Source organism: Mus caroli, chromosome 18 (assembly GCF_900094665.2).
Source record: "Mus caroli chromosome 18, CAROLI_EIJ_v1.1, whole genome shotgun sequence".
Classification (NCBI taxonomy): domain Eukaryota; kingdom Metazoa; phylum Chordata; class Mammalia; order Rodentia; family Muridae; genus Mus; species Mus caroli.
The window spans coordinates 19,551,408-19,574,167 of NC_034587.1; the positions used below are offsets into that span (position 1 = coordinate 19,551,408).

The 22,760-nt window shown below is 39.4% G+C and overlaps 1 protein-coding gene across 2 annotated transcripts in view; it reads left to right on the forward strand.

Moving 5' to 3' along the window:
• Positions 1-22,760, forward strand: part of Asxl3 (ASXL transcriptional regulator 3) — a 149,204-nt gene that overhangs the window by 115,887 nt on the left and 10,557 nt on the right. For both annotated transcript variants that reach the window (XM_021151072.1, XM_029471780.1), the window contains 3 exons: positions 10,995-11,091; positions 13,951-14,056; positions 17,561-19,514. In XM_021151072.1, coding sequence (XP_021006731.1) covers positions 10,995-11,091; positions 13,951-14,056; positions 17,561-19,514 — 2,157 coding nt within the window. The remainder of the gene's footprint in view (positions 1-10,994; positions 11,092-13,950; positions 14,057-17,560; positions 19,515-22,760) is intronic.

A 22,760-nucleotide genomic window follows, 5' to 3' on the forward strand; every position in this document is an offset into this window, starting at 1 on the left:
ACAGTGACACACCCATTCCAACCAGGTCACACCTATTCCAACAAGGCCACACCTTCAGATGGTGCCACTCCCTGGTCCAAGGATATACAAACCATCACAGCTGTAGCTCATTGACCTACTTTGAAGACATGGATGCTCCATGGAGGAAGGTTGTACACAACAGCAGCAGCAAGTGTTGATGATGGAGGCAGAAGCTAAACCTCATTTTCCCTTTTTTCTTTCTTATTAAACATAAAGGGCAGTAGGTAATAGTATCATGGTATCTGGATGTTCTTTATGGGATCATTTAACCAAAGTACCCAGTAGGCAGGATTGCACAAACACTGGGTTATATCACATGATGTATCAGACAATAACACATTTTAAACACACCAAAGTGAATTTATTGAATGATATTGTTAAAGCAGCTAACCTTCTAGAGATTAAAACCTGCTGTTCATAACCCATAGGTCATGACATCCTATATTCTCTCTCTGCATTCTTTAAACTGAAGCATGTGTGCCCCCAAACAGACTGGTTTTCAACAAATAGCGTGTGCTCACTGAAAAAGAAGTAATCACCCGAGTTTTCCTCACCTGCCTAGAGTTTTGCCTTGTATGCCACAGCATATGAAACTGGACAGCCTAAATGAGCGTATGTTAGTTTCTGTAGGGCTCAGAATTTAGGCTGTGTCTCTGGCTCAGGAGAGAACTGAGGCCACTGTGCAGCATTTACCAGGCAAGCTCCTTTCCCCCTTGAGCTTCTGCCCCTGAGTTTGCCTGTTTTATTCTCCCTCCAGTTGTCCTATTACAGGTATTTGCCCTCTGTTTCCCTCCTCTTCTAAGATCTCTCACTCACTTTCATGTCCTATACACACACACACACACACACACACACACACTTCAAATCTAGATTCCTTACATGATACTAGATGTGCACTCTTTGTTTTTCTGAGTCTATGAAACCCTCAACACTTAAATGGCCACTCCTCTCCCTAGGAATTTAATAGTATGTGTGGGTTTACTTACAGTAATTAAAATAATTTTATGTCTGGGGTCACCATAACATGAGAAACTGTATTAAAGGGTCACAGCATTAGGAAAGTTGACAACCACTGTTTTAGAGGCACTTTACAGTGGTACAGAGGTCTTTCACATCCTCACACAAATATTAATTAATTAATAGACAAGGTCTCATTATGTAGCCAGTGGACTCACATTCATACTTCTCCTGCCTACCCTCCCACTAAATAGTTATTATTACCCTGAACTGATACATCAGGATTGATGGTATACATACAAATAAAAGAAAGCAGGTCGAATCTCCACAGGCTGACTGCTCTTTAATCGGGACAATGAGTGAGTGGTACCAGTCTGACCTCAGGAGTTGTCACATGTGGTACAGGGGACTTGGGTTTTATAGGACAAAAAAGTTCTGCTAAAGGATCCAGATGCTTTCTGGATACTGACAGTTTCCACAGGTGTGGTCAGTGACATCAACTCTCCTGTCCCGAGCTCCTCAGTGTGCCTGAAGCTTTTATATCGTTGGCCCTTCATCAGCTTCCTAAGTGTGGTGTCTGTTCCATTTGATGGAATAAACCAGTACTATTTGGTGCATTTTGTGTGTATTTATTCATTTACTCCTCACTAAAACTCTTGAAGTAAATTACTAGTAATTCCAAATTTACTGATGATGGAATTGAACTGTGGAGAGATGCGCTTCATGGGCTAAAAATGTCCAGCCAAGAAGAATTAAAGGAACAGCAGAAGCATGGCTGCATCCTTTCTCTGAATGACCAGAGTCCTCAGCTCCCTGCCATGTCCGACTGCTTATTCCCAGATCCTAGCACATCCATCCTCAACCAAAGGAATACCTACAATACTACATGGTGACCGAAAAGAGCTCTTGAGTATAATACAAAAGGAAGCTTTTTGGGACTAGATCCTGCCTTGATGCTTGGACTGAACGTTTGCATCCCTCCTGTACATTTATGTTATATAGCATATATGTATATGTCAAATGTGTGTGCGTGTGTGTGTTCACATATATAGCATACATGTTGAAACCCAAACTCCAATAATGACGGCATTAGGCGTGGCCTTTGAATGCTGATAGGAGGATAATCAAGTTAGCTTGACTGATGTTAGATAGCAAGGTAATGCAATCTGTGAACCCAGAAATGGTTCTTTCTAGACCCCACATCTACAGACACTGCATACTTAGACTTGCGGCCTCCAAAACTGAGAAATCAGTTTTGGTTGTTTATAAGCTCCCATGGGATTTTGTTATAGGCATGAATACAAAATGAGACTGGGGTTGTTGCCTGCATTAAATTAATGTCAATTGTTATATTATTGGTTCTTGGTTTTATTAAACAATAAAGAGACAGGGACATCATTAAATGGGCATAGGCTGAAACAGATTCTGTAGGGAGAAAATGGTTTAAAAGCCTCAAAGAAGGAAATATGGGCAGAGCAGAATCAACGTCGGGAGCTTCTTCTAACATCCATTCTGCTCCAAGGACTTCTCTTGTACTGCCAACATCGAATCCTTTCCTCCTCTCCTCCCAGGCCCAGGCGCTTGTGGAAACAGAAGCCGTCTGTCCATTTCATGGTTCCTGGCACGTAGTTGATGCTTATGAAGTGTTTGCTAAAGAAAGGAGTGACTAATAGATAGTCCCTTAAACACAGCTGTTCAGAGCATTACAAATAGAAACAGTGACTCACTGGTTCTCACTACATTATAACATAACCTTATTTTATCTCTGGGAGAACATGAGCTTACGTTTCACCAGTTAGAACACTCGTGTTCAGTTTAATGGCTGAGTGCATTGAACATCTGCTTTTTCTCCATCTCCTCCAACAGAGGGAACACTGGAAAAAATTAAAAGGGATATCGCCTTTTAGTAAATATGCACAAGCTACGTGTGGTTATGTAGCCTGTAATCTTAGAACTCTGGAGATGGAGGCAGAAGAAGCAAGATCATCCTTGGTTATATATGGGATTCAAGGCCAGCCTGGACTACATAAGAAACCCTATCTCAAAAACTAAATAGAAAAAAGTTATATGTATACATTTTCACATTTGCTAAGACTTGTTCAGATTTTGTTATCTGCCTTTAGGTTATTTTGAAAACACCACTTCTCATAAATGCTTGTCAGATGTCCCCAAGGTGTGGGCAACAACTGCCTACAAATTTGTTGTGAAGTGGATGTTCCATGAATAGCAAAGCTTACTATTCTAATTTACGGCTAATGCTTCATCTGTCGGAGGATTTATGTTTGTCTTTAGTTGCCTTTATTTTATTTTATTTTTCACTGATTCTCCCATAGGCGACTTTTCATCTAAACTGGCTGCTGAGGTACTATTGAAATTAGCACACTCTGTGTGGCAAATCGAGGGCAGACAACTTATTTAAAGGGGGCTCAGAATATTAAAAATATAGGACCGTGTACTAGGCAGTATTTGTTGTTTCTGATAGTATTGCTGCGGAGAGTAGCTAAACCTCATGCAGGCATCTTAGTTCAGTAACTGAGCTTCTTTACAAGGCAATCGTGAGCTTTTCCTTTGCCATTGACTTTCTGTAAGTTCCTATGTTCTTCAGATAATCATCTCCCTATTACATATGTGCTGAAATTTAAAATTGAAATTATGAGAAAAACTTTTGATAGTCCTGTTAGAAAAAAAATCCATTTTCCTTGTCACTAAGGCCACAAATTGCTACCCCACGTGTCTTATTCTATGGGAAAGCTTCCCCAATATCTGGTTGATCATCATAAGAGAGTTGAATGCATGGATTGGATGCCATAATTTTATCAAGGTGCTTAAGTTGTTTACAAAGTTGAATTTCAAAGGGAAAATAGGTATGTGTGTATCCATATAATATATGTTTATAAATGCATGCACACATATAATACACACACACACACACACACACACACACACACACGTTGTTTATTATAAGGAAAATCATTTTCCACAGGTCTCGTTGCCATTATGCCACCTGAGAATCTTTGTCTGTTTCAGAGCTCCTTTTCAATGCATTTATTCAGATATCACTAGTCAGATGCCCTGTACTGCTGCCCACTCCCCTGCTGGAATTCCTTCTGGTTCAAAATGACATGTGGCCTCCTCCTGGGCACAGCAGATCTAGCTCCCAACCGACTCTGATGAACTTTGTACCTTGTGAGTTCTTCCTGGTGGTTAGTGCCTATCACAAGAGCAGCAGGCTGTGGGAAGAAAAGAAATCATCTAGGCAGGGAACAGGGGAGGCTTTTATTATGAAAATCAGCTTTGAAACTCTGTCATAACAATTATGACACAAAGCCTTCCACTTTTCCATTTACATGTTGATTTTTTTCATAATATTTTCTCTCCAAAGTCTCTCTTTTGTTCATTTTAGTTTGACTCTGTGCATTATTTTTAAATTGGGTAACAGGATGAAAATTACATAACTTAAAAAATTCTTCTCTATCTTTATGTCTGTATAATGAAATTTTCATTTAAAAAAAAGTTGTTTGTGCACATAAAGATTGGAAAAATAGAAAATAATTGAGTTGCCTGCAATGAAATTTAAGTATTTTTATTTATATGTTGAGAATTTCATACATATGTACAATGTCTTTTTATCCCATCCACCTCCTAACCCCTCCTCTGTCTCCTCCACAACCCTCTCTCCAACATCCCTCCCTCCTAACTTCCTCTTCCCTTTATGTATAACCTGCTGAGTCCACTTACTGCTGCCTATATGTGCACGAGTTGGAGACTACCCAGTAGAGCATGGGTGGCCTACTAGGGCTCACATCCCTGAAGAAAAGTGACTCTCCACACTGTACCTGTATACCCATCAACTGCCTCTGTGTATAGGGGTGGAGCTTTGTGACCCCTTCCCCTGCCCATGCTAAAATGTTGATTGCCTTGATGTTATGCAAGTCTTATAGTCTTCCCCTCTAGTCTTCAACACTGTTCTGAGCCTGGGGACAGGGATGACTAGTTTGAATATGAGAACTCACTAGCTCTTACTCTCAGTGCTCTGACAAGTTGGGACCATGGGAGCTTCCATCTGCAGAGGGATTTTAACTTGATATTCTTTGGTGAATAGAGTAAGGATTATTATATCATTTTTTCCAGATTCTATTTTCTGTTTCATATAATTACTTTGGTTATTAAATCCTGACATTCTGGTAATACCTTGAACATTATTCCAAGTCCAGATCTTAAAATGTTTTCATTTATTTGCTAAATAAATTCATATGGGATTTCATATGAAGCATGAACATATTCATTAGACTTCAATGGTTTGCTCCTGACTGTTCTCATACATAGCCTTGTGTGACTGTATCCACAAAGAATAATTGTTCCATAAGCTACTGATAATTGCCGTGTGAGAGGATTGCAGGCCAATAAGTTTTGTAGACAGTGCATAATTCTTTCTTATAAGAAATTCCAGTATATTACAAAATGCTTATAGTAAAAAAATAATAAAATTTAATAGTAGGCACAAACTGTATTTGTTGGAAGAAAAGGTTTTTTTTAAAGATTCATTTCCCTAAAGTCATCTAATATATTATTGCTTTGGGATGCACAGTTTGGGGAATAATGACTTAGTCTAATTTTGAAAATCATTCTCAAACATCACTTTCAAAGCATTCTTTAGCACATTCTTATCCTATTCCTGGATCCTATTTCTTTTACTGATTCCTGCTCTCAGTCTTTCAACAGCCTCCTTTCACTCGTATGCCTCTTTATGTAATTTGGAAGAAAAAGCTCCCTCTTGCAAGTGAAACCTGAACATATCTAGTCAGTCTCCCGACCTGTCTGTCTACTAGATTGCTTGGGTTTAAAACTGAAAACTCACTTTTTAGAGAAAACTGAGTGCTCTCACTTTAATACATACACCAGAGTTCTTAACTAAATCAGATATAAGGGAGTCAGTACAACAGCGCATCAGAGCTGGCCACTTTCCATTATGACCCTGTATTAGAATCTTACTGTCCCGCGGTCTGTGCTGCCTTTCCTCTAAAGAGCATATTGATTATTTTTAATGGAAGCAACAGCTTGCACAGTGTTCTGCATACTATGTTGACCTAAGTAATTCTAAGTGGTTTGATGGGTGTTACCACATGTACAATACAACATCACTTCCCCAAAATTCCCCCTTACGTCTGTGGTAGCACATTGTTTCCCCAAGGCTCCCCTTAAGACAGCCATGGTGCTGTTTGCTCTGATTTTCTGACTTCACTGTAACTTTGTTTCATCCCCCAGCAGTATCTCCTACCCTCCTCACTTTTTATCACAAGTGCTCTTCAGAAGCCCTCGTTTATTTTTTGTAATCTTCCTTGGATATTCTCATACCTAACTGTTTAAAATTAAGGCTTCCTTGTTTAAAAATCTCCAATCTAATTGCTTTCTAACTACTGAGCTTTTATACATTTGTGTGTATCTGTGCATGTGTGTGTGTGTGTGTGTGTGTGTCTTTTATCCTGGAAACAAAGTCACTCACGGAACCTGGGTTAGTTAGGTTGGCAACAAGCCCTAGTGACCCTTTTGTCTGTGGGGTAGGGGTTGGGGTGGGATTATAGGTGTGGACAACTACACCATTTATCATATCGAGTCACAGCTTTTATCATCATTCTCATGAATTATAGCAATCACTACATATTAATGATTCTGAGTAGTCCTTGTCTAAAGCTCCACTGTTCGTTATAGTGGCCAATAGCCAGTCACACAGCTGCTCATAACTGGAGATGTGGCTGCTTTGTGTTGTGTGTATGTGTTTTATATGTAGACCGTGAACCAATGAATAAATGAATAGCAAATAATTTTCAGGGAGAATATAAAACATCTCAAGAATAATATTTGAAATTAGATGTTAAAATGACATTTTAGATAGATCAAAATAAATAAAATGCATTCTTAGAAATAACTTCATGTTTCTTTTTTCTTTTCCAATGCAGAGACAAAAATTAAATTCACACAGGAAAGTTGTTTTTATTGCTGTCAGTTCTGCTCTAACATATTTACACACACAAAAAAAGTCTGACCAGTTCCTTTGAAATATCAGATGTTATCCTGATTAGCTTTCTGACTCCATCGGTGAGCAGTTTTGTTGCCCAACATCCTGCCCATGATGTTGGACTGCCTCTTTCCTGCTTCCCTAGCTCACTAAGTTATCTTTTATTCGTTGGCTTGCTCTTCCTCACTTCCTCCACATGTGACCACAGTTAGTTCCTTATTAATAGTGAGTTCCAAGGAGACTACCTTGACACTGTCTAAACAAGCACACTACTTACCTACAGACACTAACTTGGTTCTTTTCATCACGTTTTGACTTTACGTTGAACCACTCTCTGCTGTCTGTTGAATGGCATCTAAGTTGATTGTGTTTCTAGATGCAATGCTGTTGCTTGGCCAGTTTCCACTCTCAGCATACTCTTCTCTCTTCTGATAATACATGTGCATACTATGTAGGGAAACCACCTGGAAGAGATACAAAATCAGAAAAAAAGAAAAAGAAGATAATGTGAAAGACTGTGTTAAGTTTGGTAGTCTATGGTGTCATCACCTGGATATTGAAGGAGGAAGAACAGGAATTTAAATTCAGCATTAGCTACAACTTGAGGCCTGCCTTGACTATATGAGATGCTGCCTTACCCCCACTTCCCCCTGCCCCCTCTGTGTGTGTGTGTATTTCTCTGTGTATGTGTCTCTCACACACAAATAAATTAAAAGATTATTTGATCAGATATGAGTTTGAATATTAGTTTATATTGCAGTGTTTGTTTAATGCTTTGAATTCTACTTGCCACATACCCATTCCTAAATATCTTTGTCACTGTTTTAAGTGGAGTTATTTTGTTTGTTTTGCTTTTCTTTTTGTTTGTTTGTTTGTTTGTTTGTTTGTTTGTTTTTTAAATGGACTCTCACTTTGGCAAAGAGGCTGACCTAAAATTCACTGTGTAGCTTAGCCTGTCCTCAAACTCACAGTAATCCTCCTGCCTTTCAAGAGTGTGATTACACAACCAGCTAAAGTGTTTTAATAACCAATGGTAAATTCATCAAGAAAGAATTTAAATCTTTGCATCATCCCAGGATCTGTACACAAATACATTTCTCTTTACTCTTATTATTTTCCCTTGAGAAATCATTTTGGTCAGGTTTTTTTTTTTTCTTGATAATTTAAAGGGAAGCACAGCTGATCAATAGCTTAGCTAGACATTTCATCATGAGAGAAGATTTTTCAGAATGAATGTTTCTATCATGGCTAATAAAAAACAAAATTTATAGCCCATCAATAAATAACTAACCTTTCAGAAATGTTTATTGTTCTAGTTCATTAAAGCGTTATATCTTTCAAACAGTATTTTTAAAGGCCATAAAATTAATAGTGTATTTTAAAAGTTTTATTGGCACATATTTCTTAAGTCTATTTTAGCTACAGTGTTTAATTGTGCTGTCTCACATAGGTTGGGAACCTTAATTTTCATGTTCTTTCTATTTGAAAAGAAGATGATTTTCCTCCGGGGCTAGCTTCCATGGTCTACAGTGTGTTTATAGCACACTTGGATTTTCATGTGCTCAGATCTTGGGAGTCTGTCAGAGTTAATCTGGATCTGCTGTTTCTTTATGTCTTAAAATTAGTAACCAAGCCCCCAGCCTGGCAGAATATGTGAAACAGAAATTCTGTATATTAGCTGTCAGAGAGAAATTTCAAATCTTTTCGCTAACCAAAATAAGGGTAGCAAGGAAACCGTTATGGAGAACACTGGAGACTCTGTGTGTTGTGTAGGCTGTTGCTGCATCAGCTGCATTTGTGTTCCTAAACACAGAACACCTCCTACCTTTCCCACTGTGCCTAATGCACACGGACCCCTCACTACACAGGTTCTTTTGCTTTGTGGGGAACTTGCCCTGAACCTGCTAAATTTGTTTTAAATCCACCTGTGAAGCAAACGTCCCACTTCCATTCTCATCTCTCTCCATGCAGTAGCTTTTCTCCGACAACCTGGAGATCCTCTTTCAGCCTTTGCCCACATTCCAGGTTTAGAGACACATCACTGACCATACTTGGAAACTTACCTGGAAGATGTGCTTGGCGACAAGGGCAGACTTCTTTAACCTACTCTGGGGAATTGGGCTATGCACAGACAGGCTGGTCTCCAGTTGAGCTGAACCCAGAAGGATGATAATTCATCTACATGACACAGTAGGTGTTCCCTCATGCTCCTGGAACTCTGGCTTCTGCCTAAGTTATCGACCCCCACCAGCCCCCACAAGAGAAGCATGGCTAGAAGTCCCGTAGGCAATGGCCCAAGCTTCTGACCTTCAGGCTAAACTCCTCCCCAATTACCTAGACCATAAAAGGGGCTGTTAGTCCCCCACCTTACTCTCTTACTTCTTGCTCTCTTACTTCTTACTCCTCACTCTCACCCTCTCTCTCCTCTTCCCTTCCTCTTTGTCTTCTCTCCACTCTCCTCTCCTCTCTCCCTCTTACTCTCTTTCTCTAGCTCTCTCTCTCTCTCTCTCTCTCTCTCTCTCTCCTTCTCTCTTTCCTCCTGCCTTTTTACAATAAAGCTCTAAAACCATAGAGAGTCTCTGCTCATCAAGACCCGCTGCACTCACTCTCACTGGTGTTGGGAACCTCTCTTCCCTCATCCCTCTCTCCTATGACCCCTGGTGGCTTTAGCAAAGTAGAACTGGTGCTCCCCGGGGCTCTCCCCAGGCTTTAGGAAAGTAGCTCCGGGACTCCCAGGTAGGGCTGCCCCTTGCCACCACCCTTCCCCAAGAGTGGGTCAGAGGCTTAGATGCCCACCCTGGATGAGTGGAAGGTAGATAGCAGCCCTCCCAAGCCTGACAGACGTGGAACTCTGGTGGGGTATGGGTCTTCCCTTCCCCCTTTTCCCCAGGCCCCCCTTTTTAGTTCCCAACAACCTACACCTGCTAGAATGATTCTGGGATGTACTAGGGCTTCTTCAGACATGTTCACAGTGTATTTGCCGCCTTGACCCCAAAGACCTTCATCAGTCCTGAAGAGCACCATGAATTATGTCCCTTTAATCATCTGTCCCCTAAATCTTCCAATACCATTCAATGATTCCACATCTTCCTTTCCTTTTCACCTTTACACATTCCTTAGATCACCTTTGCAGGTGATCCTAGGCTATCTTTAAAACTCTTCTGTTTAGAGAGTTCTCTTTTACCTAGAAAATTAACTCTTTAATGCTTACTATTTATATGGCTGAAGATAAATAGATAGAGTGTGGAAAGAAGAATAAAAGTATAGATATATCATATCTAAATATGTAAGGTAAGATGCTCCCAGAAGTAAAAACACTTGTTGATGCCATGGGTTTGATCACCAGGATCCACATAGGGGAAGCAGGGAAACAACCATGCAAAGCATTCACTGACTGTGACATCCATACCACAGTATTCACACATGTACATACAAGTACAAATACACACATGTACATACACACATACACTCACACAAACTATTTGACAGATTTTTGTTTTGTCACCTATATGAACTTCCATGCTTGCTCCTTGTATGGGTGCTGGCAATATGGAGAAAGACCCCATACTTAGGTTGTTCACACCACAGCCCTTCCACTTCTTGCACAGGTTTGTCCTTCACTACTCATGCTTAACTATGCATTCCCTCAGCCTTCATTTTTCAGACTTCTTCGTACCCAGCCACTTAATGCTTAGCTGCCTGACACTGCTTTATCTTTTTATCTTCTATAGTCAGCCCACAATTACAGTCAGGGACAGCACTCATTGTCTCTGCAGAAAGTCAGCAAGCAGAATGCATGTGATTGATACCCAAGAGTCACCTTTTGCTGAGTTCCTTTTCCTTTCCTTCCTCCTTTATCAGTCCTTAATACACACACACACACACACACACACACACACACACACACACACACACTACTGATCAATTTTTGTTTCTCTTTTGCATGCTTTTACTTTGAATTATCTCTGATGGAATATTGTTTTGTCGGCTTATTTCCTAGATGGGAAGTGATGGAATTTTACGCCTCAGTACTTCAGCTCTAAATAATGAATTCTTTGCATACGCAGCACAAGGGTGGAAACAGCGACTGGCAGAAGGTAATTTTCAGTTTCCTGTTATTATGTGACATGCTAGAGCGTGTATAGAGTATTAGTACACGGGTTCTGCATTAGCGTGTACAGACTGTGCTAGAGCAGCTGGCGTATTCTAGAGTACACACACTTTACTACAACACACTATCCTGAGTGCATGTGCTCTGCTAGGGCACATGCATGATATTAGAAAAACCCACATTTCTACAGTGTCTATATTATGTTAGTATAGACATGCTCTGTGGGAACACAATACTCACACTGCTACAGTACATATACTACTGTCTTATTAGTTAGGGTCTTATTGCTGTGAGACACCATAGCCAAGGCAATTCTCATAGAGGGCAAAGATTTCATTAAGGCTGGCTTGCAGTTTCAAAGGTTTAATCCATTATCAACATGGTGGGATGCTTAGCAGCATGCAGGCAGACATGGTACTGGAGAAGGAGCTAAAATGTTTACATCTTGATCTGAAAGCAGGCAGAAGGAGACCCATCTTCAGCAGGCAGCCAAGAGGAGGCTCTCTCCCACACTGAGTGGGACTTGAGCACAGGAACTCAAAGCCCATCCCCACAATGACACATTTCCTTGAACAAGGCCACACCTACACCAACAGGGCTACACCCCTAATAGTGTCACTTCCCTTGGGCCAAGCATATTCAAACCACCACAACTATGTACGGCATATGTACTGCATTAGAATTTATGTACTGTGCAAGAGAAGACATGCTATGCTAGAGTGCATATACTGCACTAGAGGACATATGGCAGTGATGGACTTTGTTAAGGAACACATACTGCAGACACAGCTAGAGTGCACATATACTGCTAGAATACACACACACACTGTGCTAAAATACATAAACCATGATGGAGTAAATGTGCTATTCTAGAGCACACACACTCTAGTGTGTACACACTCTGGAGTATACACACCAGAGAGTACACACTGTAGAGCACACACACTCTGTAGAGCACACAACACTGTGGCGTTCTCACACACTGTAGAGCATGCACACTATAGAGTACATACAGTGTAGAGAACACACACTGTAGAATGCACACCCTTTGTGGAGTGTACCTGTAATGAACTTTATATATTTCTCTGACTTCCAGGTCTTCTCCCCTCCCCTCTGAGACATGTTTTCACTTATTACAATTCCCCCCCTTTTCTGTTTTTTTGAGAGCATTTCTTTTTATTTTTTTTTAAACTACCCCCCTTTTCTAAAGCAACACAGTAATTCTTTGATGAGGAGGAGTGCTTTTAGTATGGGACATTTTTGAAGAATGTGTGACATACCATAGATTTTGCATATACATGTTCATATATAATTTCATTGAAATTACAGTAGTTTGAACCATTGTGTTTTTCCATGCTCTGGATTCTAAGGAAACTTGGACCCCCTTATGCCCCAGAGCTTCTGTCATCATTTCCTTCCTTTGAACTCAACCCAGGGTTTTGGATAGACTAAGATCCCAATGTAGCACATGACTCCCTCACTTGGAGTTGCTGGCCCTGGTTGCAAACCTGAGCTTCTCCTGGGACTGTGATCCCTCCAGCTCATATGTTCTCAGTCCTCACGGGTCACATCCGTTTCTCATACTGCCATTTATTCTTAGTATATTTGTACTTTTTGAATACTATTTTATACCAAACAACATGCCTAAGTGGTCTGTAGCATATTTCAGATTATTCCTTAAGCCTGTATTCTCACAGTCTTCTCATAGCTTCCATTGGGATCTCCTTTTTATAGTAAATAATGGCATTTTTAACATAACATTTTCTTTCCAACAGTACATTTTTCCAAGCAGCCTTGTTCAACCCAGATCTGTGCTACCATCTATAAGCTTCAGGTTCTGACTGGTCCCTTCCCTTCACCCCTGGTCTTTTTAAACCGTTTATAAATCTCACTAGCTTGTTCTACACATTCTAAATTCCAAATGCTACGTACTAAACCTAGAATTTCCCCCTTGCTTTTCTCTTCTTCCTTTGGCTGTCTCTGAACTGCCATCCTACCCTCACACTTGGGGACTCTAAAACTTGGACAGTACATGTGACTCTACTTTTAATCTGATACCTGTTAGCATCCCCACTGTTGCTGGCCCACTTGTAACCTGCATCTTTCTCTCCATGCTGTTCAGCAGCTTTCAGGCAGGAGACCTTTGGTTTCTCCACCACTTTATCACCTGTCCTTCCCGACGATTTTCCTGTCTCTGCTCTTTCCTCATGGGATACCATGAGGTACTCATCTATCTCCTGAAGGAAATTTTTATCTCTCTTTAGAGTGTGCATTGGGTAATTAGCTTCAGCCTTCCTTTCTTACTTAATTTCATCCTATATTCTGCTAAGAATTGGCCACTCAAAAGGACATAAATATGCATATTCATGTCTCTGTGCCTTGTGATTTAATCACTTACATAAGCCTGATCATCCTTTAAAAGCTAACTCAAGAGCCAACTCCTAAATGTAATCCTCTTTAATTGACTTAGGGAAAATTAAGTGCTGTCCTGTCTCTACGTTTGATGCATATATTTTTATTATGGCCTGTACAGGGCTTTGGACAATATTTCATAGTCCGCTATGCACCTTCTACTTCCATCAGGATGATTTCCTCCAGGACAGTAGGTATGCAGTTTCATTTCCAGCCCATAGTATGTAATAGCTATGCCAAATTTTTAGAGTTGGTCTAACGTGAAATGAGCATTTGAGCGATGTTCATAAAATGGACAATATTAAAAATGTGATCATTATACTTCTTGCTTTTAACATCTAGTGAAGTTTACTCAACTGAATGGCACGTGGTCTTTCCGAATTGACAGAAGACATGAGCATTTTAATTCAATTTATTGCCAATTTCTTTCTAGGAGAGTTTACCCCAGAAATGCAATTACGAATAAGGCAAGAAATTGAGAAGGAAAAGAAAACAGAACCTTGGAAAGAAAAATTCTTTGAGAGGTTTTATGGAGAGAGGTAAGTACTAGAGATTTTCTCTTATTTCTCTTAGAAGGAAATGAAAATGTAATTCTCTGCTTCCCATGGCGCCCTCAGATGCTGTAAAACTTAATAAACCTGTGAGAAAAGGCAATGGTCTCCCAGTGAACGAAATTGAAGGTAAAATTATAGTGGCATATCAGCACTTAAATCTTAAAAATGCGCTATCAGGGTCTATAACATGTAGATGAAAATTCATCTTAGGTCTAAAATTACAGGTGAAATCTTGAAGAAGTCAATTGTGGTTTTCTTAAGTGGATTTTGATAAAATTACCTTAGTTTTTAATCCAAGTATTTTCATTAATAAATATTCTGAAGACATGTAATCGAGGCACATTTAATTCACATGCTTGTCCCCTGCAAATATTGAATTGAGGTGTCCATTCTAGTGTGTGCTTAGTTCTTGTGTTGGAGAGAGCCTGAGATATCATCTTCCACTCTATATGTATAGAGTACAGTTTGACTTAACATTTTTAGTCAGCATGCATGTTGGTTTACTTTTTTCAACTAAGTGTGTATATGTGTATGATGTGTATGTTCATGATGAACGTCCTGATGCAGCACCTGTGTAGAGGTCAGAGAACAACTATTGGGTATCATCCAGGGTCTCTGCCATTGTACTGTATACTCTAGGCTAGCTGGACCTGCAGCCTTCATCTGAGTCTCCTGTCTTTACCTCCCATCTCACTGTAGGAAGGTTGGGATTACAGGTGCTCCCCATTCTGTCTAGCTTTCTGTGTGGGTCTTTGGTTATCATGCATGTCTGGCTAGGGCTTTTACCTGCTGGCTAGGGCCTTCTCTCTGACTATGCTTTTCAAAAGTAAGCAATAGCAACCGTATGTATATATGGTAGAAACTGAGCCTGAAAGCAGTTATGTCTGCATCCTGTTTAGCAGGCAGACATTGTCTAGGAAGAATCTCAGTCTCAGACAACCAGATTTCTAGAAATGGAGATCAAGAAGCTATTAATTTGTAGCTCCAGGTCTTTGTAGAGAAAAATGTGCTGACTAATATTTTTATAAAAGGTACAGAGATGGTTCCAGGGAATTTCTTCTGTTTCACTCAGTTTCATTTCATGAACATCTCCTGTTAGTGGTTAAATAAACTCTAGAAATCTCACTTGAGCTTTTCTGGAAGTTCAAGGAATATGTCTTAAAGGGGCTGTCTGTATATGTGCAAAGGGGGATAGCCTGGTTCATAAAGTGCTTCCTGTGCACACAGGAAGAACCCAGTGAAGCTCCAGAACCAATATTGTTTGCAATGGCACATTTATAATCTTAGCACTGGGAAGGCGGGACAGTTGGTCAGCTGGCCTTACTTGTTTGATAAGCTCAAAGGTTAGTGAAAAAAAATCAGTATCAAAACCCAAGTTACATGCATACACAGCTTACAAACACACCACCAGGGGGACACGGGAGTCAGACAGATGGCTCAGCCATTAAAAGCACTTTCTGTGTAAACATAAGGATCCTAACAACCACATGACAAAAAACACATCCTGAAGACACCTGTAACTCAAGCTCCAAGGGATCAGATGTATTTTCCTGGCTTTTATATAAGTATGTTCTTATTGTCCTCATTCACAGGACTCCTAAGCAGTGAGGTCTTTGATTTCTCTAGCTGGGTTCTTTGATGCACATACACATATGGCAAACTAAATAGAGATAAAGTATTATAATTTATTTAAGCGTGCACACAGATTTGAATATCCACTTGAAATGTATTGATGGAGCATCTCTAGGAGTTGAACCCAGAAATTTACTTTGTTGGAAGATTTCTACGTTATCCTGAAGCTTGGAAGCATGAAAAAGTGTGAACTACATGCCTGAAGCCTACATTGATGTTATAAAAGGTTAGGTAGGTAGCAGGAAACATGAAGATCAATGTTATGGTCTATATTATAAAGTTCAGTAAGTTGTTTAAAATATTAATTCCACAAATAATTCTCATAAAAATTCATAAACATGCACATTTTATCCAAGAAGTTTGGATACTCCCAGATTCCCAAGCACATTAGATAGAGAGGCATTGTCACTGAAGATGACAACTACCATACCACAAGTAACAACTTTCTACAACCCTTATCACACTCTGAAACACAAGATCATATCCTAGAGACTTTTCTTGTTGTAGTCTGGTGAGTCTCAACTTGTGGGTCATAACTCCTTTGGTGGTCAAATGACCCTTATAGGGCGGTCGAATAGCAGATATCCTGTGTATCAAATATTTACATTATGATTCATAACAGTAGAGAAACTACAGTTATGAAGTAGCAATGAAAATGATTTTATGGGTGGGGATCACTGCAGCATGAGAAACTGTATTAAAGGGTCATAGCATAAGGATGACTGAGAACCAGTGCTGTAGACTAGATTGATTTTTTTGTTGTTTTGTTTCTTGTTGTTTTTTTTTTTTAACTTCATGACATCATGTAACTTGTCCTTTGATCTTTACTATCTTATTAATTCGTATTGGAGAGCTGACACACAACAGTAGCAGCTTCTACTATTTTGCAATTCCTGTGTTACTTAGACTCCCCACTATTTGGGAGATCCACCAGAGCACCAGACCTCCTCTCAGGTGACTGACACCATTTGTCTTTTCATTGCTCTGAGGTTTCCTTAGAATATTGCTACCCAAACCTTTTCCTTGCCTGCATCCTAATTTGGATTCATTTATGATGTTTTTCTCTGCTATCTGCTGCTGCAATGTAATATGAAGAAAACAGTAACTCACTGCATATTTCCCTGTGTCTACTCACTTCATATTTCCCTGTGTCTACTTAGCCTTGCTTGGGCATTCAGCATTAAGAAAAATAATCTTGCAAATACTCTGTTATCCTATATGGAACATCTTCATAGTAAAGCATGCACACACATTTGATTGACACCAGTATCATCTGGTAGAATAACTTTAATAATGCAAATTATTTTATTATCTTCATATTTAATTAGACACTTAGATAGTAAGATAAAGATTAAGTGCATTTCTTAGATTGTTTCTAAGATTCCCATTCTTTGAACATCATTTCAATTTTAAAATTTGATATATTTATCTAAACTCCCATTTATTTAATTATTTCCATTCTATGCTTTAAAGTCTCCATAATTTTTATATTACAAAGACATATTTTTGCTTGATTTTAAAAAAACTTAGGTTTTGTTTATTCTTTGATTTTTCTATCCATATTCTCTGATTCATTGTTTTTTGTAACATTTAAATTCTCTTTACTAATACTTGGTAAGATCCATAACTCATTACTTATAAAACAAAAAATGCCTTTCTTAATTAGCTATAGCTTCTTTTAGGCATAATGGTAGCACTAAGGCTATATGAAGAACTACTTAACATAAATTAATCACATAGCTTAGTGGTTGTATGATTAAATTGATACATTTACTTTTATTGAATACTGAACTTGTAAGAGCCAATCTGAGCCTTTTATTTCATGACTATACAATGATGTCTCTACTTCTTCCTCAGATCGGGCATGTCCAGAGAAGAATCTCTGAAGCTTACTTCTGAACCAAACCATGAAGGAGCTGAAGGGAGTTCCTCACATGGGGACTCTGGCATTCCTGGTCCTTCTGCTCAGAATGCATTAGAAGAACAGCAACCAAAAATCATGAAAAGCTCAGCTTCCTTGGAGCCTGAGTTCTGCACTACCGTTTGCCCTATGTTAGAGGTCCCAGTGAAGGATGTAATGACAGAATCAGAAACAGAAGACATATTTATCCCGGAGGAATCTGTGATTCAGGAGGAAGTGGCAGAGGAGGTAGAGACAAGTATCTACGAATGCCAAGATGAAAATCTTAAGACAATTCCTGAGTTTTCTGAGGAGTCTGAAAGTCCTGCCACCTCTTGTGAAGAACCCCAGGTAGCAGCCCCTGAAGATAGCTTGGAGTCCTGTGTTGTAATGAATGATATTTTAGACACTTTACCTCACATCGAAGTGAAGATAGTTGAGAAATTAGAATGTCCACAGGAAGAAATGTCAGTTGTTATTGACCAACTAGAAATCTGTGACTCTCTTCTTCCTTGCCCTTCATCGGTCACCCATGTCCTTGAGGTGGAACAGAAGGAGCAAGAAACCACCATAGAAACCAGTGCCATGGCCCTGAGAGAAGGGCCATCTTCTCTAGAAAGCCAACTTCCAAATGAGGGAATTGCTGTAGATATGGAGCTGCAGAGTGACCCTGAAGAACAGCTCTCAGAAAACGCTTGCATCTCTGAGACTTCTTTCTCCTCTGAAAGTCCAGAGGGAGCATGTGCCAGCCTTCCATCCCCAGGTGGGGAAATACAGTCCACATCTGAAGAGTCATGCACTCCAGCCTCTCTGGAAACAACATTCTGTTCTGAGGTGTCCAGCACTGAGAATACAGATAAGTACAACCAGAGAAACCCCACTGGTGAGAGCCTTCATGCATCTCTGGTGTCAGAAGTATCTCCACTGGCCACCTCACCTGAAATCTCAGAAGCATCTCTTATGTCCAACTTGCCTCTGACGTCTGAGGCATCACCAGTATCCAACTTACCTCTAACATCTGAAGCATCTCCAATGTCTGATTTACCACCGACATCAGAAACTTCCTCAGTGTCTTCCATGCCTCTGACCTCTGAGACACCTTTTGTATCCAGTTTGCCAATTCCTGCAGAGACTTCTCCAATTTCTAATTCTTCCATGAATGAAAGAATGGTGCATCAACAGAGAAAGTCACCTTCAGGATCTGAAGAAGCTATCTCTCCACAGAAAGAGGAACCTTCCATCCCCACCAAGCCTCTGGGAGAGAGCCTTGTCTCCCACCCAAAGCCTTTATCCACCATTACAGAACCCATCAACATGAGTTCTGCCATGGTGCCTGAAGCACTTCCACCTGAAGGATCGCATAGTCAGACTCTGAGTCAGGAGCCTTGTAACGCTCATGTTGAAATGGAAAAGCTCTATGCCTCTTCCATCCCAGAACTTCCTTCTACAGAGATGACAAAAGTTAAAAACCATAGTGTTCTGCAAAGAACTGAAAAGAAAGGGGTGTCTTCACCATTGGAAGTCCCTGTTTTTTCTGAGGAAACGGAGACCAAGGGAATCGAGCTTCCTCCAGCTAAACTACAGGACAAGCAATATGTGCCATCAGTAGATAAGGCTACATTTTTAGAAGGCTCAAGAAATAAAATACATAAACAGAGCAGTACACTAAATCGATTGGAGACCTCACATACTTCCAAAGTATCAGAGCCCTCCAAGTCCCCCGATGGGATAAGAAATGACAATAGAGAGTCAGAGATATCAAAAAGGAAAACCGTGGAACACAGCTTTGGAATATGTAAAGAAAAAAGAGCCAGGATAGAAGATGATCAGTCAGCCCGCAGCCTAGCATCCAGCAGTCCTCCTGAGAAAGAGCAGCCACCACGGGAGGAGCCCAGGGTTCCCCCTCTAAAGGTATGGTATTTTACATTTTAAAACAGGAAAAATTATATATATATATATATATATATATATATATATATATATATATATCCCCTTATTTAGAAACTTAATTTCCAAAAGTTAGGTGCTTCTCTTTTAGGGCTTCACATAGCAAACTGTAATCTAATCTACTTATATTCACTCTAACATTAAATTGTCTTTAAAAAACTGCATAGAGGAGACTTCAGAGATGGATGAATGGTTAAGAAAACTTACCACTCTGGCAGACGACCCATATTCAGTTCCAGCATCCATATCAGGTGGCTCAACAGCACCTTTAACTATAGTTTCAGAGGCTCTGTAGCTTTCTGATGTTCATGGTACTTGCAAGCACATTGCAACACACATACATACACACACATTTTTAAAAATCTTAATAAGCTATACAATGAGTCCATGAAAGAAGATCTGAATTATCCATGTTTAAAAGCAGTATTTAGGAACAATGTAGAGAAGGGTGGGGCCTGGCAGACCCTATACAACATGGAGAGGTCAGGAATTTTGTGGATATCATGATACGGACGAGGAACTTGGGAAGCTGTAAAAGATGAAATTTTACAGGTTTGAGTCAGGAGCAGAGCTAGCACTGAGAGATGAAGACCCAGCAAACATTGAACATCCACTGCCACAGATAAAGAACATGACTTATGGGGCACCTTTGAATATTTCTTAAGCAAACTTAAAAAAATTCATTATAAACGGAGAGAGAATACAGTAGATGTATCAATAAATCAAAGATTTTGTTTCCAAGATATTAAAGAGGCCTCAGATGTCACCAAATTATAAAGCTTTTTGGACAGATAATCCTCTTTAGATACTTAGATTTTATCCTGGATCAGTGTATCTTTTAAGAAGATGCTTATGTTAAATAAGTTGTAGGTAGGTAAGAAAAATGAAAATTAAGGTTGTTTCAAAAGAAATCTCTGATTATAAATTTTACTATGCTGTGTCATTTATTTGTGTCCTTTGTCTAGTTCATAGATCACTGTAGAATTAAAAATCATCTTAAGCTTTTTAAAAGACAGCTTTTTTTTTATTTTGCTCTGTTATACCCATTTTTATAGGTGATTCAGGATCTTTACAAGGCTGAGTTTTAAGAGTGTGGTTTTAGTTATTTTACTTAATAAAGCAGTGCCTATTAAATAAGATTCTAATATGTAAAGGTCTGTTGCAAACACCAATTAATAAATCACTCTCCTGTCTAATTTATAAATATAGAAAAAATGCATAAATATCCTTTTTACATCTTGTTAGCGATGCCAGCGTTATTTTTCTAATCCAAAGCTGATGTTCAGACTGCTGTGCACTTTAGTTACATACATATTAGTAGGTCAAGTAGATACGTATGTGATAGATATGTGTTTTTAGGAAGTCAGAAAGCAATTTATACCCTTAGTTTTTGCCTTGAATTTATATCTTGGTTAAGCTGACTTAGATAGAATTTTATTATTTTAATTATTTAGACTAAGGGAAATATTAGATATAAAAATGCAATCCCTCTGGAAGATAGGTGATTCTTGGATATGGATTGGAGGACATGATTTATAAGCAGGTTTTACATAAGAACAAAAAATTGCTCAAAGAGAAGAGAAGTTATCTAGAGGCCCAGAAACTCATCCCAGGTGGGAAGATTCTGTAGCCATCCAGGAATTATAATGCCAATATACATATATGTTTTGGACAAATATATAAATATTCTGGTGCAGTTTTGTTCTAAATGGAGAGGGTAAGGACACAGAGCATATACTCTGAATAGCCAAATTAGGTATTTACAGACTCTCTGCCACTATATGATTGTCAAATCCCTGGGCAGGTAACTTCCAAGTTTGAAATGAGGACAGAAACCAGAGCCCTGCCAGCCCCTAAACTGTGACTCTGAGGGTGTTCTTAGTGACTGGTTTATCAGAGCCTTACCATGGGAGGCTGCACACTAGCTCTTGTGCCTCCCACATGAGATGATGACTTTTTGAGCTATTGACCTGTATTGATTTTTTGTCTTATTAAATAGCATGACTAGCATTATAGACTGGACTGGGACAGGTACAATGTCCCTGTAGATGACCAATGTTAAAAGAAATCACCCAACTCATTTGTTTTGAAATGCAAAAGTAGTCAAGTCACCTATCCCTGCTTCTATTAAAATACCAGGGTAATACACAGCTTAAGTACAGCATCCTCTATCTACATGAAGCTGCTGACCAGAAATAACTGACTTTCTGAACAGTAATAGTATTCTTACTGCACACATTAGGCAACATGCCAAACGTTTATGAGAATCCACCAAAACCATACCACCCTCTGATCACAGAGCCACTGAGGCACACAGTGATCTTCCACAAGGCCAGGATGAGAACTGTGGTTTCCATGCTTCTTGGCCACAACTGTTTGCTTTGGATTAAATGAAGGAAGATTAAACTGAGAGTAAACGTCTCAGTTGGTTTGTCTTTCTCTAACAGGGAAGATAATTTTAAAAGTAAGTATCTATAAGTCTTTCCAACTTTCTATCTATCTATCTATCATCTATTCTCCCTCTGTGTATATATATATATATATATATAAAATCCATCTATCATCTATTATCTATCTATATATGTATCATCTATCTATCATATATCTGTCTGTCTGTCTGTCTATCTCTATTTTGTGTGTGTATTTATACATACACACAGAATAGAGATAGATAGATTTATATATATATTATATATATAATAGAGATAGATATATAGATATTATATATATAAAACACCTATCATCTATCTATATATGCATCATCTATGTAACTATCTATCATCTATTTTTAAAACATGGTCTTTCTGTATTGCCCATGCTGACCCAGAACTCACTGTGTAGCCCAGGCTAACCTCAGATTCTCACTGGCCTCCTGATTACAAGAGTGCCCCACCATAAGCTAATCTCATCCTAAGAAGCATGAGGTTTGCCTTTATTCATATGTGTATTTAAGAGTAGTGTCTTAGTCAGGGTTTCTATTCCTGCACAAACTTCATGGCCAAGAAGCAAGTTGGGGAGGAAAGGGTTTATTCGGCTTATACTTTCATACTGCTGTTCATCACCAAGGAAGTCAGGACTGGAACTCAAGCAGGTCAGGAAGCAGGAGCTGATGCAGAGGCTATGGAGGGATGTTCCTTACTGGCTTGCTTCCCCTGGCTTGCTCAGCCTTCTCTCTTATAGAACCAAGACTACCAGCCCAGAGATGGTCCC